Raw genomic sequence first — 14,777 nt, forward strand, 5'->3', positions numbered from 1 at the left:
CTGCTGTCCTGCTTGACGCTTGGGAGATGGCATGTTGTGCTGCTTCTCGTGTACTGACCCCAGCTTATGCTTCAGTTCCAGCCCTGCCAACTCTGTTTCCCCATGAAACATGGAAGACTTCATTTCAGTGGTGCTGGTCTCCGATTCTTCATAGCGGACCCTTCAGCCTCAGCTGATCAGCACACACAGATGCTTAATCTAAAATATTACATCAATGGTTGCCATCCTCAGACTTGACAGTATCCATGCTCTCCTTGCCGCAGTCCACATTTTCAAGTTTCCTCAACAAGAAGACGCTAAGCTCTAAGCTCTCAGTAGCTTTTCTAGTTCATAGTTCCAAAATCCTTCATGATCCTCCAAAAATTGTGGAAAGTCATTAAAAAGTCACATGGTCAGTCAGGCCCATCACAGAAACACCCACTCCGGGTACCAACTTCTCTTCTACTTTCCTTCTGTAACTGAATCAGATACCACAACCAAAGGCAACACTGGGCAGGAAAGGGTTTATTTGGTTTCATTTGAAAGGCCATGAAGAAATGTGGCTTGCTAGTGCACTGCTTGTGTCCTTCTTAGGAACATTTGCCTGGGGAATGTGCTGCCCACAGTGGTCTGGGCTCCTCTGTATCAATTAACAATCAAGGCAGTTCTCCAAAGACATGCTGACAGATTGATATGATCTGGGAAAATCCCCTAATTTGGATTCTCTACTCAAGTGACTCTAGGCTATGTCAAGTCCACAGTTAAACCTAGCTAAGATAGTGTGTTAGCTTTTTGTGTTCATGACCAAAATACATGAGAGAAACAATTGAAGAGAATAAGGCTTAACTTTAGCCCAGGGATCTAGAGGGCTCAACCCATCGACATTTGATCCTTGTGGTTAGGAAGAATGTCATGGCAGTAGGAGCTTATGGTAGAAGGAGGCACTTCACTTCATAGCTAGTTCAGAATTAGGGAGCAAGACAGGAAGTGGTCATGAAAAACATGTTTCCAACCCTCTCCTTCAGTGATCTTTTTCCTCCAGTGAGGTGATATCTCCAGAAGTTTCCAGAACATCCCAAAGCAATACCATTGAACAGTCAAAGCATGAACATTGCATACTCATATTTCCCTAACAGGATATATTCCCTATTGGCTGAGGGACAGCACAGTATACCATGGACATAGATGGCTGCCTGAGGAGGGATAGCCAGGGCTTAGATAGGCTGTCTAAGCTAGACTGAACTGAGATGGGAAAGATATTTTATACACTGGATATTTGGCAAAGGGCAAGTTAGGGAGCATAAAAAAATGACTTGGAAGCCAGCCTGGTCTACAGAGCAAGTTCCAGGACAGCCAAGGCTGCTCAAGAGAAACCATGTCTCACCACAAACAAACAGAACAAGCCTGGCGCAGTAGCATACACCTATATTCCTAGCACTCAGGGAGGCAGAGGCAGGTGGATCCCTGTGAGTTCGAGGCCAGCCTGGTCTACAAAATGAGTTTCAGGACAGCGAAGTCTACACAGAGAAACCGTGTTTTAAAAACAACAACAACAAAACCAAAAAAGAAAGAAAAGAAAAAAGAAAGAAATGATTGAAAAAAAAAAAAACCCTAAGAGTAGTGGCTTTGAAGTCATAATACTCAGGTCTTATACTCTTTTTCCACTAGACAAATACCTTAACTGGTTCCCCATCTGTTTGTATGAGACCTGTTTCTCGGGGTCAGGCCATATGAAGAAATAAATGGCATCAGCTGTCTAAAAAGCCTTTGTGTGAGTGTGTGCTTCAAACACATAAACATATTCTGTGGGTTCTATTTATTTTCACTATCATTTTGATTATTGCTGGTTTTGAGGAAAACATTGGGAGAACTTTAGCTCCTCGCTGACAGGAGTGATAAATGGGATAAGGGTGGGAATTAAGCAGAGAGGAGAATAACCCATTCTTTAAAAAACTTGTCTAATTTTGAACAGGAAGAATGCATGTGTCATTCATTTCTTTTTTTAATTCTCTCTCATTCTCCACCCCCAGCATTGGGAACTAATTTAGGTATTTCTGCATGCTAAGCATGCTTGCTACCACTGAGTTACGCCGTCGCCAGCCAGCATACTCAAACTGTTGGTCACTTTCCCCTGACTTCAATGATGCATGGCTCTGGCTGGTGAACACTCTTCTCTGTGGTAGATCAGTGGAGGCCAGCAACAACACCCAGAGCCTTGGGCCAGCCCTCTTCAGGGAAGCTTGGGTGTGTCTTGCCTGCTTGCTCCTCAGGACTCCTGCTTCTGCTGCAGGGTGGAGAGCAAAGTTGAAGACTTGTAACTGTGCCTGCATTTCTCTCCGCTTACAGAGACCCTGTCTCTCGTGTGCTGTGACAGTGGGCGGACACGTCTCTCTTGCTCCATAGTCCTTATTTCATGGGACTTGGGTGGGTCTGAATAGACACTGGGATTTCTTTTCATCTATTCTAGGGAATACAGACAGATAAGACATGGGGACAGGAAATACTTTAGAAATGCTGCTTTCAAGGTGGCCAAGGAGGCCCTTGCTTGGGTATGCTAACGCCAGTGTTGAGAAGTGCTTGAGGCCTTTTCTGTTTGGTTCTTATGGACAAAACACAGCTGCCAGACCTAACCTTCAGTGATCTTTGGTTTCCTAACAACTTCTGAATACAGTAACGCCAAGGCCCCTGCACGCGGAGCCAGGGTTGCTCGCTGTTTATGCTGTGCACACTGCAGCCTCTGCTTTCCACAGCCCAAGCACCAAGAGTCCACGCACATGGCTTTGGAGCTGTGGGTGGGACTTTTGAGTTGGGCTGTAAGAAGTACTGCTTTTTAAAAACAGTAAAAGTATTGATAATTGTGTCACTAAGAACTAGCTTATCTTTTACCCTCCAAGCTTATTTATTGTCAACAGCATGTTTTGGAGTATTAGATTGGTATGCTTTTACGCGATTTCCTTGGGTGAATTTGAAGATTAGATGCAGTAGCTGTGCACCTTCTCTTCGCTGCCTCTCTCTGCTTCTTTCTTTCTCTCTTGTCTTGGCATGGAAGGCTGAAAATCAGACACCTGTCAGGCTGTACCTGTATGGGGGAGCATGGACTAGACACCTGCTAGGCTGTGCCTGTATGGGGAGCATGGACTAGACACCTGCTAGGCTGTGCCTGTATAGGGAGCATGGACTAGACACCTGCTAGGCTGTGCCTGTACGGAGAAGCATGGACTAGACACCTGCTAGGCTGTGCCTGTATGGAGAAGCATGGACTAGACACCTGCCAGGCTGTGCCTGTATGGGGAGCATGGACTAGACACCTGCCAGACTGTACCTGTATGGGGAGCATGGACTAGACACCTGCTAGGCTGTGCCTGTATAGGGAGCATGGACTAGACACCTGCTAGGCTGTGCCTGTATGGGGAGCATGGACTAGACACCTGCTAGGCTGTGCCTGTATGTAGAAGCATGGACTAGACACCTGCTAGGCTGTGCCTGTATGGGGAGCATGGACTAGACACCTGCCAGGCTGTGCCTGTATGGGGAGCATGGACTAGACACCTGCCAGACTGTACCTGTATGGGGAGCATGGACTAGACACCTGCTAGGCTGTGCCTGTATGGAGAAGCATGGACTAGACACCTGCCAGGCTGTACCTGTATGGGGAGCATGGACTAGACACCTGCCAGACTGTACCTGTATGGGGAGCATGGACTAGACACCTGCTAGGCTGTGCCTGTATGGGGAGCATGGACTAGACACCTGCTAGGCTGTGCCTGTATGGGGAGCATGGACTAGACACCTGCTAGGCTGTGCCTGTATAGGGAGCATGGACTAGACACCTGCTAGGCTGTGCCTGTATGGGGAGCATGGACTAGACACCTGCTAGGCTGTGCCTGTATAGGGAACATGGACTAGACACCTGCTAGGCTGTGCCTGTATGGGGAGCATGGACTAGACACCTGCTAGGCTGTGCCTGTATGTAGAAGCATGGACTAGACCCCTGCTAGGCTGTGCCTGTATGGGGAGCATGGACTAGACACCTGCCAGGCTGTGCCTGTATGGGGAGCATGGACTAGACACCTGCTAGGCTATACTTGTATGGGGAGCATGGACTAGACACCTGCTAGGCTGTGCCTGTATGGGGAGCATGGACTAGACACCTGCTAGGCTGTGCCTGTATGGGGAGCATGGACTAGACACCTGCCAGACTGTACCTGTATGGGGAGCATGGACTAGACACCTGCTAGGCTGTGCCTGTATGGAGAAGCATGGACTAGACACCTGCCAGGCTGTACCTGTATGGGGAGCATGGACTAGACACCTGCCAGACTGTACCTGTATGGGGAGCATGGACTAGACACCTGCTAGGCTGTGCCTGTATGGGGAGCATGGACTAGACACCTGCTAGGCTGTGCCTGTATGGGGAGCATGGACTAGACACCTGCTAGGCTGTGCCTGTATAGGGAGCATGGACTAGACACCTGCTAGGCTGTGCCTGTATGGGGAGCATGGACTAGACACCTGCTAGGCTGTGCCTGTATAGGGAACATGGACTAGACACCTGCTAGGCTGTGCCTGTATGGGGAGCATGGACTAGACACCTGCTAGGCTGTGCCTGTATGTAGAAGCATGGACTAGACACCTGCTAGGCTGTGCCTGTATGGGGAGCATGGACTAGACACCTGCCAGGCTGTGCCTGTATGGGGAGCATGGACTAGACACCTGCTAGGCTATACTTGTATGGGGAGCATGGACTAGACACCTGCTAGGCTGTGCCTGTATGGGGAGCATGGACTAGACACCTGCTAGGCTGTGCCTGTATGGGGAGCATGGACTAGACACCTGCTAGGCTGTGCCTGTATGGAGAAGCATGGACTAGACACCTGCTAGGCTGTGCCTGTATGTAGAAGCATGGACTAGACACCTGCTAGGCTATACTTGTATGGGGAGCATGGACTAGACACCTGCTAGGCTGTGCCTGTATGGGGAGCATGGACTAGACACCTGCTAGGCTGTGCCTGTATGGGGAGCATGGACTAGACACCTGCTAGGCTGTGCCTGTATGGGGAGCATGGACTAGACACCTGCCAGACTGTGCCTGTATGGAGAAGCATGGACAAGACACCTGCTAGGCTGTGCCTGTATGGAGAAGCATGGACTAGACACCTGCTAGGCTGTGCCTGTATGTAGAAGCATGGACTAGACACCTGCTAGGCTATACTTGTATAGGGAGCATGGACTAGACACCTGCTAGGCTGTGCCTGTATAGGGAGCATGGACTAGACACCTGCTAGGCTGTGCCTGTATGGGGAGCATGGACTAGACACCTGCCAGGCTGTGCCTGTATGGGGAGCATGGACTAGACACCTGCTAGGCTGTGCCTGTATGGGGAGCATGGACTAGATGCCTGCCAGAGAGTCTAGTGCTGATGGAGGAATGGTTTGTTTTCTGCCTTTGGGCACCCAATAGATGGAATCTAGGGACGGAAAGCCTGCAAATCTGCTGACAAGAAATGGTAGAAGTTTCCAGAAATGAACAGAGGCAACCATGTCTTCACTCCCCAGGGCACAGCTGCAGTTAGTAAGGTCTGGTGATTCTTTTGTCAAATCACATGTAGAGAGTCATTTATCACTTTGTTGTGGAAAACATCCAGTTATATCTGTAAGAGAGTATAGCAGGGATTTGAGTGCTGCAAAGAGGATGAACTGTAGTGCAGCGTGGTGAGAGTGCTGTGGTAGGTATCAGTTCACTTCGTGCTGCCTACATGCTTGCACAGAACAGCGACGGCTTGACACACAGATTCTTTACCTCTACACAATTTCTACAGTGTGCAGAGCTACTGTTTCTTAAAACTTTCACAGCATGGTGTCATTTGGTCATAACTATCACTGTTGTATAACACCACACGTGCTGGGTGCAGGTGCGGGTGTTTGGCACTTTCGCATCACCTGTGCCACAGAAACATGACGATGTGTGCTCATAAGTCTCACAAGGTATCCAGCTCCATCCAGCACGCACTGAGAAGAATAAGATCTTGGTGCTCTGTGGGGTGCTCGGGGTGATGCTACGTGGATACTGAACAGGCCTGTTCTGCCCGTGTACAGTAGGACTCTTTAGACTCCTCTCAGGAGAACCGAAGGCTGCCTCACTCAAGGCTTGAGGCGAAGTACCTGGAATGTCTCCCGAGGGGCCAGATCAGTTCCTCCTGGGTGCCACATGACCATAGGCAGGAGTAGCAAGAGTCCGAGCTAGTGAGTCAGTCTAGATCTTGAAGTCAGCTATCACACGGTCTCCCTCAGGCCACCAGGCCCTGGAAGAGGCAATGACTGAGGACGCCGCACATTTAAAAGAAGCCGTGTTAAGGCCTGGGGTGCCACCCTAGACCGTTCCTTCCATCAGTGGAGTTTCTTACCATTGCTCTGGCTTTTCCTTTCTTCATTCCCCCTCCTTTCCAGCTTAAGTCCTCATCTTATATAAGTATTAAATTTACCAGAGTGGATTTTGTCACGGAAGCTCATGCGTCCTTTTTATAAAATATATATATTATATTAATTTATTCATATTACATCTCAATTGTTATCCCATCCCTTGTATCCTCCCATTACTCCCTCCCTCCCATTTCCCCCTTACTCCGCTTCCTTATGACTGTGACTGAGGGGGACCTCCTCTCCCTGTATATGCTCATAGGGTATCAGGTCTCTTCTTGGTAGCCTGCTGTCCTTCCTGTGATTGCCTCCAGGCCTCCCCATCCAGGGGATATGGTCAAATATGGGGCACCAGAGTTCAGGGGTCCTGCTCAAACTATGGCATCAGCCAAGGACAATACGTGCAGTAAACTTCGAACCCTTACCCAGATCTAGCCAATGGGCAGGACATTCTCCACAGTTGAGTAGAGAGTGGGGACTGACTTTTGTCCATGCATCCTTTTAAGGTCTCTTTACTGACAGCATGTTCAGGGGTGTCTAACACCAGGTGCAGCATTGCTAGCTCTGGTTTTGAAACAATCCCAAGGCTGGACCACGCTGATACCTACTTCAACCAGGAGGACTTCTGTACCTGGCAGTGTACTTCTGTTGATTTCTAATCTACTGCCTCCTGGGCAATCAGGCCACTCTGGCATCATTTGGTGAATTACTCCTTCAGGGCACTGACTGAGTTGACTTTGATCTCTCCTTTTTTAATCTCCATTTTTTGTATGTAAATGTCAAACCTTAAAAGACAGTTTCCCAGGATGGCATCCAAGAGATCTTATAGCCCGAGGAAACTGAAACTATTTCCTGGGAGGGGGCTGTAACTAAAGATCGGTCTCCATGCGGCTTTGGGATTCCCTGGCCATAGGTTTTATGATCAACCCATGCTGTTGTGACTAGACCCAAACCTCAGTGCCTCTCATCTCTAATGAACCCCTAGTACTTGTCATGGTGACAGGCAGTGTGAAGCTGCATACTGACAACTCTACCCAGCTCAAATATTTTTTTACTATGCGCTTCTGTTTAAAAGGACATCAAGCCAATTACATAGCCATAAGTCTAAGGACTTTGCTAGGACACACCTTTCAAATCTCTGTTTAGTATCAGAGGCCTCCAGTACCACAGCCAAACCTTGTGCAGGTCTGTAATAAATCACCTCTGCAGCCTTGCTTGTGTATAGTCCCCTGCTTACCATGGCTCTGCAGACCCACCCCTGCCCACTGGAATTTTAATTCCCTCAGTAAGATTGACTCCACTGGTTCTGCACATTATTCTCCCTGTCTTCTATTTAGCGCGTTAGTTCGCTGACAGTAGAGTACACAGCACTTAGCAGCTGGTTTGTGGAGCCATCAGTCAGGAAATTGTATGATAAATAGGAGGGAGCCAGGTTTAGTGGCACTTCCTTCTGCTTCAGCAGTTTTCGCCTGACTTTGGAGAAGTCACCATGGAGTGTTTTGTCACGTCCTGGGGCAAGAGATGGCTAGGGCTCTGTAACATATTACACATACATTGAGTTATGATGTACCCCCAGCTGCACTGCTCATGTGTGAAATATAAACCTTGAGGTGGCTGATTATGATGGCTTCTGGGAACAGGGACCTTTTCTTGTCTTGTGGGTTTTCTTGGACAGCTTTCAGGGTCTGTGATGGAATATGCTGCTGATGCATAGAAACAGCAAACCAGGATGCAAGGTGAAGCAGGCGTTGCTGAACCGGGGAGCATCCTCTAAGGAACCGTTGTGATCCTTCCCGTGTGATGCTGCACGTGTTAGAGGAGTGGTGGTCCTCTCATTCTTTATAACTTCAGGCAGTGTCAACCATGCCTTAAATCAAAAGAGGTGTGTCTTTGCCAGTTCTCCCCCAAAAACTGGCTTCAGAGGGATGATTACTATGAATAACCTGCAATAAAAGGTATTATGTTCACATGGGTTTCCACCGTCCAGAAAATCCTGTCCAAACTTAATCAATAGGGAAGCATATAAGTTGAAAAACCCTGAACTGCAGTCACTTGTCTTTTGGTTACATGCCATCACATCTATTAGTTTTCTGTCCTTTGTTTAGGTCCAGTTCCAGAGTTAAGAATTCATAAGTTTCCTTGACCATAACACTTTGTATAAACAGGGCTATCAGATATATATAGAATTAACTTTCAAATTCACAAAATGCTGTAAACCTAACAGGGGAGGATTTGACTCAATGCCACAGCAATTGTCTTTCATATTTTCCTCTCTTGTGACTAAAACTACAATGAAACTTTTCTTGAAAATGAAAAGTTGGGAAAGTGCCTTCAGTGTCAATGATCAAGCCATTGCAGTCAAGAGATTGTGACACTGTCCTGGCACTCTTGATTTTATTGGATTAACTCTTTGGTCTCCTTCCCTGGATACATAATCACTAGGAACTTCGTTATAAAGGTGAACATAAAAGATAATGGCTCATTTCTTGGACGTGGGAGGTATTTATTAAATATGGGATATATTACGCATGCCATGTCTCTGTATGTGAAGTCAGCCACATTTGTAGTAGTGCCCACCATCCACTGATGTGTCGGATGTTAGCACTACAAGTAACCTCTTATCCATCAACCCTGACACAGTTGTCACAGTGCCACTAGAGGCCAGCATATGAGACCCTCTTCAGACATGGACCGTGCTTTACAATTGCTTAATTTCCACACACTTCTACTAAATGTATTTCTTTTATTTCCAAGAGTGATGGCGCACAGGTGGGGGAAGGGGAGGGTGCTGCAGAGCCAAGTATGTTCTGGTGTGGAAAGGAAGGGACTCCTCCTACCTTGATGCTGGATTTCATTGTGATTAATGTGGGTTTGTTTCAGAATTCAAACTTCAGACACTCAGTGAGAATGTGGTCTACTTTCCAACTAGTCTCAAAAGCGGTCCCATTTAGCTTTTTATGTTGTCTTAAGGAGGATGGATAAGGCCACTTTCACCAAAGCTGGTTAAATAATTATAGGACATTTTGGTTTTCCATAGCATGACCTTTCACCTCAGGATGGCTGAGTTAAGTGTAACAGTGAATTTACCACATGGCCAAATAAACTTCTACCTAAAACTTAGCAAGCTGTTACAAGAGCACCACCTTATATCCTTTGAGTACTGATTGTTAAAACACAGTAGACTTTTTGCATGTGTACTTATGCATTATGTGAGGTGAGACAAGTGATTAAATAACCCCACCTGATGGATTTCCTCATGATGCCACAGTGACACTGATTTGATAATTCCAAATTAATTCCTTCTCTGCTTCTATACTGTTAACTCCTTCTTTGCCTGATACTAAACAGGCACACGGATTTATTGAGTAAATAGCATTCTTCAGTTTCATATACCTCTTGCACTATATTCTGGGTTTTGAACATTGAGGCTACCTGTAATTAGTCAGGATATACTCATAGTTTTCCCCTCTTACCTTTTTGTCCTGGGTGTACTTAAATCTTTAAGGAAGGCCATAGGGGAAAACGTGGGGGGGGGGGCGGGGACTGGAGTGCAGCTTTCATTCTAAAAGATATTATCAAAGAAAAATTGGGAAATAGAGGTAGAGGGAGATGGGATTCACCTGAATTCAGCGATGTAGTAGTCACCCGTGTCCACTTACATTTGTTACTTGACATTCTCAACTGGCCTGCACTGTTGTCAGCTGCGGAGGTGCAGTTCACGCACTTGCCTGGTGTGCTTGGCACAGCTTCGCAGACTTTGTTGCCAGGTTTGTACCTTCCGGTGGCTGCTCAGGGTGCACAAACCTGCTTATAGCTTCTGTTTGACCATGCCCTTGAGCCTGCTGCTTATAACCTTCGGAATCCCTGAAGTAACTGGGTACCATTCTAAGGGCTGTTTGCTGCGCACATCAGTGTCCTGGAGTGCTCTGCTGTGTGTGCCTCTGCTGTGACAGGTGACTGTCAGTGCTCAACGGCACTGTTAAGGGATCATGTTCTGACATACTTGCTGTGATGTCATTTAGCACCCGTGCCAAAGGTACAGGTTTTGGGTTCCCTTATTTTATCCCTTGGGAGGACAGACACTAGGACAAACTCTCAGTCATACTTCTGGTTCTAAAGCCCACTGAAGCTCCCTTCAATTCGCATAGCAGATCACTATATTTTAAATAAATCTCCATTTTCAGACTTGAAGAGATAGCAGGTACGAGTGAATTTGGGTTGGGAGATGATGTAAAAGTAGAGCACACACACGCACACACACACACACACGCACACACACACACACACACGCACACACACACACACACGCGCGCGCGCACACACACACACACACACACACACACACACACACACACACACGGGACCTAGCAGCTGATGGACAGGCTGTGAGGACCAGCAGAAGGTGGCTGCAAAGGGAACAGTTGCCTCAGTTTCCCCATTCTCCCCCACTGATGAGGCATAGTGGGTCTGACCATTACTCCCACTTAGGTCTATAGGCCTCTTCTTCTGGGAAAGAGGAGGTTTGAGTGTCCTGGCATTAGAACTATGGAGGCCTAACTTAGGCCCAGGAGAAAGGGAAACATGGGTTATTTTATTTTTAAATCATGCATTATGATGCAAATATATATACATAGATACCAGCAGAAGCCAAGGGAAGGCCAGCTTTAAAAAGATCAGGGGCATGACACTAATATGTTACTGCTGTCATGTGCCTATTTAAAATTCCCTGGACAGTATAATTTTCTTCAAGTTTTGTGTACCCTGCTTATCTTCCCTCCGGGCAGGGTTCCTTCCAGAATAGGAAGTTGTGCTGTTCCTCCCATTCTTGCTTTTCTGCTAGGTTGTACAGTACACTCGTAGGCTCTCTTTCTCCAGGGCAGGCAGGCATTCTTTGCCTGGTTATAGTTCTACAAGTATGTGAGTGAGCCTCCTCATAAGCTTTCAATAGTTGTCCTCGAAATTCACATTACAGTTTTATTTTTAGTTGTGTGTATGTGTGTCTGTATGTGCACATGTTATGTGCTAGTTTCCCGTGGAAGCCAGGCAAAGGTGTTGTTTCCCTTGGTGCTGGGGTTATAAGCAGATCTGAGCCATTGGACATGGGTGCTAGGAATCAAACTCAGGTCCCTCAGCAAGAGCCACAAGTGCTCTCAATCATTGACCCATCTCTTTGTTCTCAGCTCTTGAAATTCTTAAAAGAGACTTGGTTCCGTCAGTCTGCCTTGAGCTGAAATGCCATCTCAAAGCATTCGTTTTATGTAAGGTGTCCTCTCTTTCCATATTCGTTTTATGTACGGTGTGCTCTCTTTCCTTTTCAGACCCTCCTCATCTTTTCCCTGCCTTCCATCCTCCTGTACCAATTGACGCCAGACATCATGAGGGCCGTTACCATTACGATCCATCTCCTATTCCTCCGTTACATGTGTAAGTATTAAAACGGTACCCATTAATGAAATGGACCTAAGTACTGAGGCCGTTCTGTTAATGCATGTCTTCTGGGCTTTGAAGCTGCGACAGTAGTGTGAGATTTACTCTTAAAGCATGGCAAGGCTCTCGCAGTTCGTAGACCGAATCAAACCCTGTGCTTTCTGAGGATGCCTGTCACATGGCATAGCTTGCAGCTGGTTTCTGAGCATTTTCCTGATGAGAGACAAACAGCTGTGAGTGATAAACTTAAATCATTCAAGTTAAATCTTAATGAACATTTACCGCTACCAATATGTGTTTGGTTCTGATGTATGTTTGAAGTTCCAGAAATTAAAATTTTTGTTACCTGAAAGTTCTGACCAAGGGTTACAGTGGATCAAAATGAAATGTTTATGGACGATTTTCACAGTCCCCATGGTCCATATACCAACAGTCACTTGATTGATGAGAATGTCACCCAAACAAAATGGCAAATGTGATCAAGCCCATGGTTCACATAAGATAAAAGAGTGTGATGGTAAAATGTATTTCTTATAAAAGGAAAAAATAAGATCTCATAGAAATATTATCTCTCTTGGTTTTGAAGGGAAAGAAAAAGAATTGTGGATTTACAAACTAACAGAGCATTCTTCTGCAATGTTATCCGGAAAACTGTCATGTGCTGTAATAATTGGATGCACTCTTGAGGGGGGGCTGCTGCACCCTGCTAATGGCCTTGATACACATGTAGTCATATGTAATAATCACCATTCTTTCTGAGACGGTGAAGTTAGAGAAGCGGGAATAATACTTTGAAGAATAATGCTGGTTATATAGATGCTGGATTGCGTCTCTCTGACTATTAGTTACAGCTGTGTAATTATATGGTATGCTGAAGAAAAATGAAGTTGTTTTAAAACAAGTCCTCCTCTGTGAACAGAATTAATTGATATTAACAGTCCTAACTGCATGCCCAAGTACACATATAATATTTTACCAGCCGGTTTTGGGATCCATCTCCCATTACTGAATTGTAATTCCGTTCAGATTTGCCTCGAGGTGAGTAATAAATCTGCACTGAGACTTCTGTAAGCATTGCAGAAGTGGGTATTTACAGAGGGAGAAGGCAAAGACTTTTGACTTACTCTTCTTGTGACTTTTACTGGAATGCAAGCATTTACAGAATTCTGAGGCCTGCTAAGAATACACGCACAAACTGGGTGCGGTGGAGCACGCTGTTAATTCCAGCACTCGGGAGGCAGAAGCAGGCACATTTCTGTGAGTTCGAGGCCAACCTGGTCTACAAAGAGAATTCCAGGACAGCCAGGGCTATTACACAAAGAAACCCTGTCTCGAAATACCCCCCACGCCCAAGAATGCATGCACAGAAAACCAAAGGACCAGCTGATGTCCTACTACTCAAAGGGAAGGGAATTTCTAATTGAGTTAGCAAGATGGCCTGTGACTCACCTGGTCTTACACAACTTCTATGGTATCACTGGGACCATGTGGATCTTAGCTGAGGTTCTGTCCTGTATCTTGGAGACAAAGATGGCTAATTCTGCCCAGACTTGATTCCTTCTGGTAAAGTAATTTAAATCAGATGGTCTATGGCGTCTGGAAGCTCCCGACTCTTTCAAAATACATGTTCTAGAGATTTCGTTTTAACTGAGCTCAAATAATATGCCAGACTCTTTCCTCTGGCCTTACCATAGTTCATCATGTAAGTAAATTCAAGTAGTAAGCTACCACTTTAAAACTGCACTTATTGGTCCACTGGCAGAGGTATAGGCACAGCAAAGCCTCCTGCAGTCCCGAGTCTGGGCCCTGCATGGGTTCATAGCACAAGCAGTGACACGGGTAAGGCAAGTCATCCTGGAAGAGCTGAGAAACGGCCACGATGTGCTTCAGGCTGTGACTTTGAGCTTGGCTTTCTGAGCATCCTAGTGCTTTCTGCTCTTTCAGCCAAGTTTTAAGATAGATAAGCAGTAATTGGCTGAATTGTTTTTGAGCAGCCTACATGTGTAAGTATCAGAAAGTTGTAATGTAAGGCTGCTTGACAGTTCTGAGCTTCAAGAGACAAGTTCTAGAGGGTTCTGAGAGAACGTTCTGGATGTGCAGGTGGGATTGTTCCACTTCACCTTGTCCTAGCAGATTTGTGGGGGAATACTGAGGTTATGACACGGGCTCTAGGCATTTAGAGCAAGTCACAGCTCCATGCCTTTGTAGCACGACACTCCCTTCGCCCTGTCCTCCATGCCTTTGCATGGTGAACTGTGGCTCATATCCTGGAGGCTGTGGCTGTAGCCTCTCATGCATACCTATTTAGTGTCATGGTTTTTTTCTTGCTTGGTAATTTGTCGGGAATTGTCTTTACTCTTTGCTGGCTTGTGGAAAGTGCTCAGCATATGAACAGGCAGAGTCATGTAAGTGGTCCTCAGTGGCCAGCCATGCTGGTCCAGTCTTTAAGTGGTGGCTGAGTTATCAGGATGCTTGACTTACCATTTAGGTTCACCTTGTTCTGTAAGCTCTGGCAAATTCTACGTGCTGTGGTCCTTCTACTTCATTAAAACGAAGCTGTCTGGCTTGCAGGAAGAACCCAATAAAATAGCATTCATGTATGCACTCTGTAAAGGTTGGGTCTTTAAATAAATGCTTAGGGTTGACATATCGGGGTACCAAGTTGTTTAAGGCCTTGTTGCATGATGACCCATCTGCCTGTACCCCTTCTGACAGGTGTGGGCACACCTGTAATTGTTAAAAGCTGAGGGTGTGGATAGCAAATGTGGCTTATATATCCAAATCTTCAAAGTAGTAACTGTAAGCTATACAAGTATCTTATACAGAATTTGAATCCCAAAATGCTTGCTGTATAATTGTCTTCTAGATAATGAAATCAAGTGAGCTTACCAAGCTTCTAGAGTGAACATTTTTAATTACAGGAAGGTAAAACTTGGTGATATTCTCATTGTTTTG

At 46.1% G+C, this 14,777-nt stretch overlaps 1 protein-coding gene across 1 annotated transcript in view; it reads left to right on the forward strand.

The window, feature by feature from the left end:
* The window catches only part of Gli3 (GLI family zinc finger 3), a 277,309-nt gene that overhangs the window by 147,619 nt on the left and 114,913 nt on the right, over nt 1-14,777 (forward strand). The window contains 1 exon segment of the mRNA XM_051167959.1: nt 11,714-11,819. Within this exon segment, the coding sequence (XP_051023916.1) occupies nt 11,714-11,819 (106 nt within the window).

Source organism: Acomys russatus, chromosome 3 (assembly GCF_903995435.1).
Source record: "Acomys russatus chromosome 3, mAcoRus1.1, whole genome shotgun sequence".
NCBI lineage: Eukaryota > Metazoa > Chordata > Mammalia > Rodentia > Muridae > Acomys > Acomys russatus.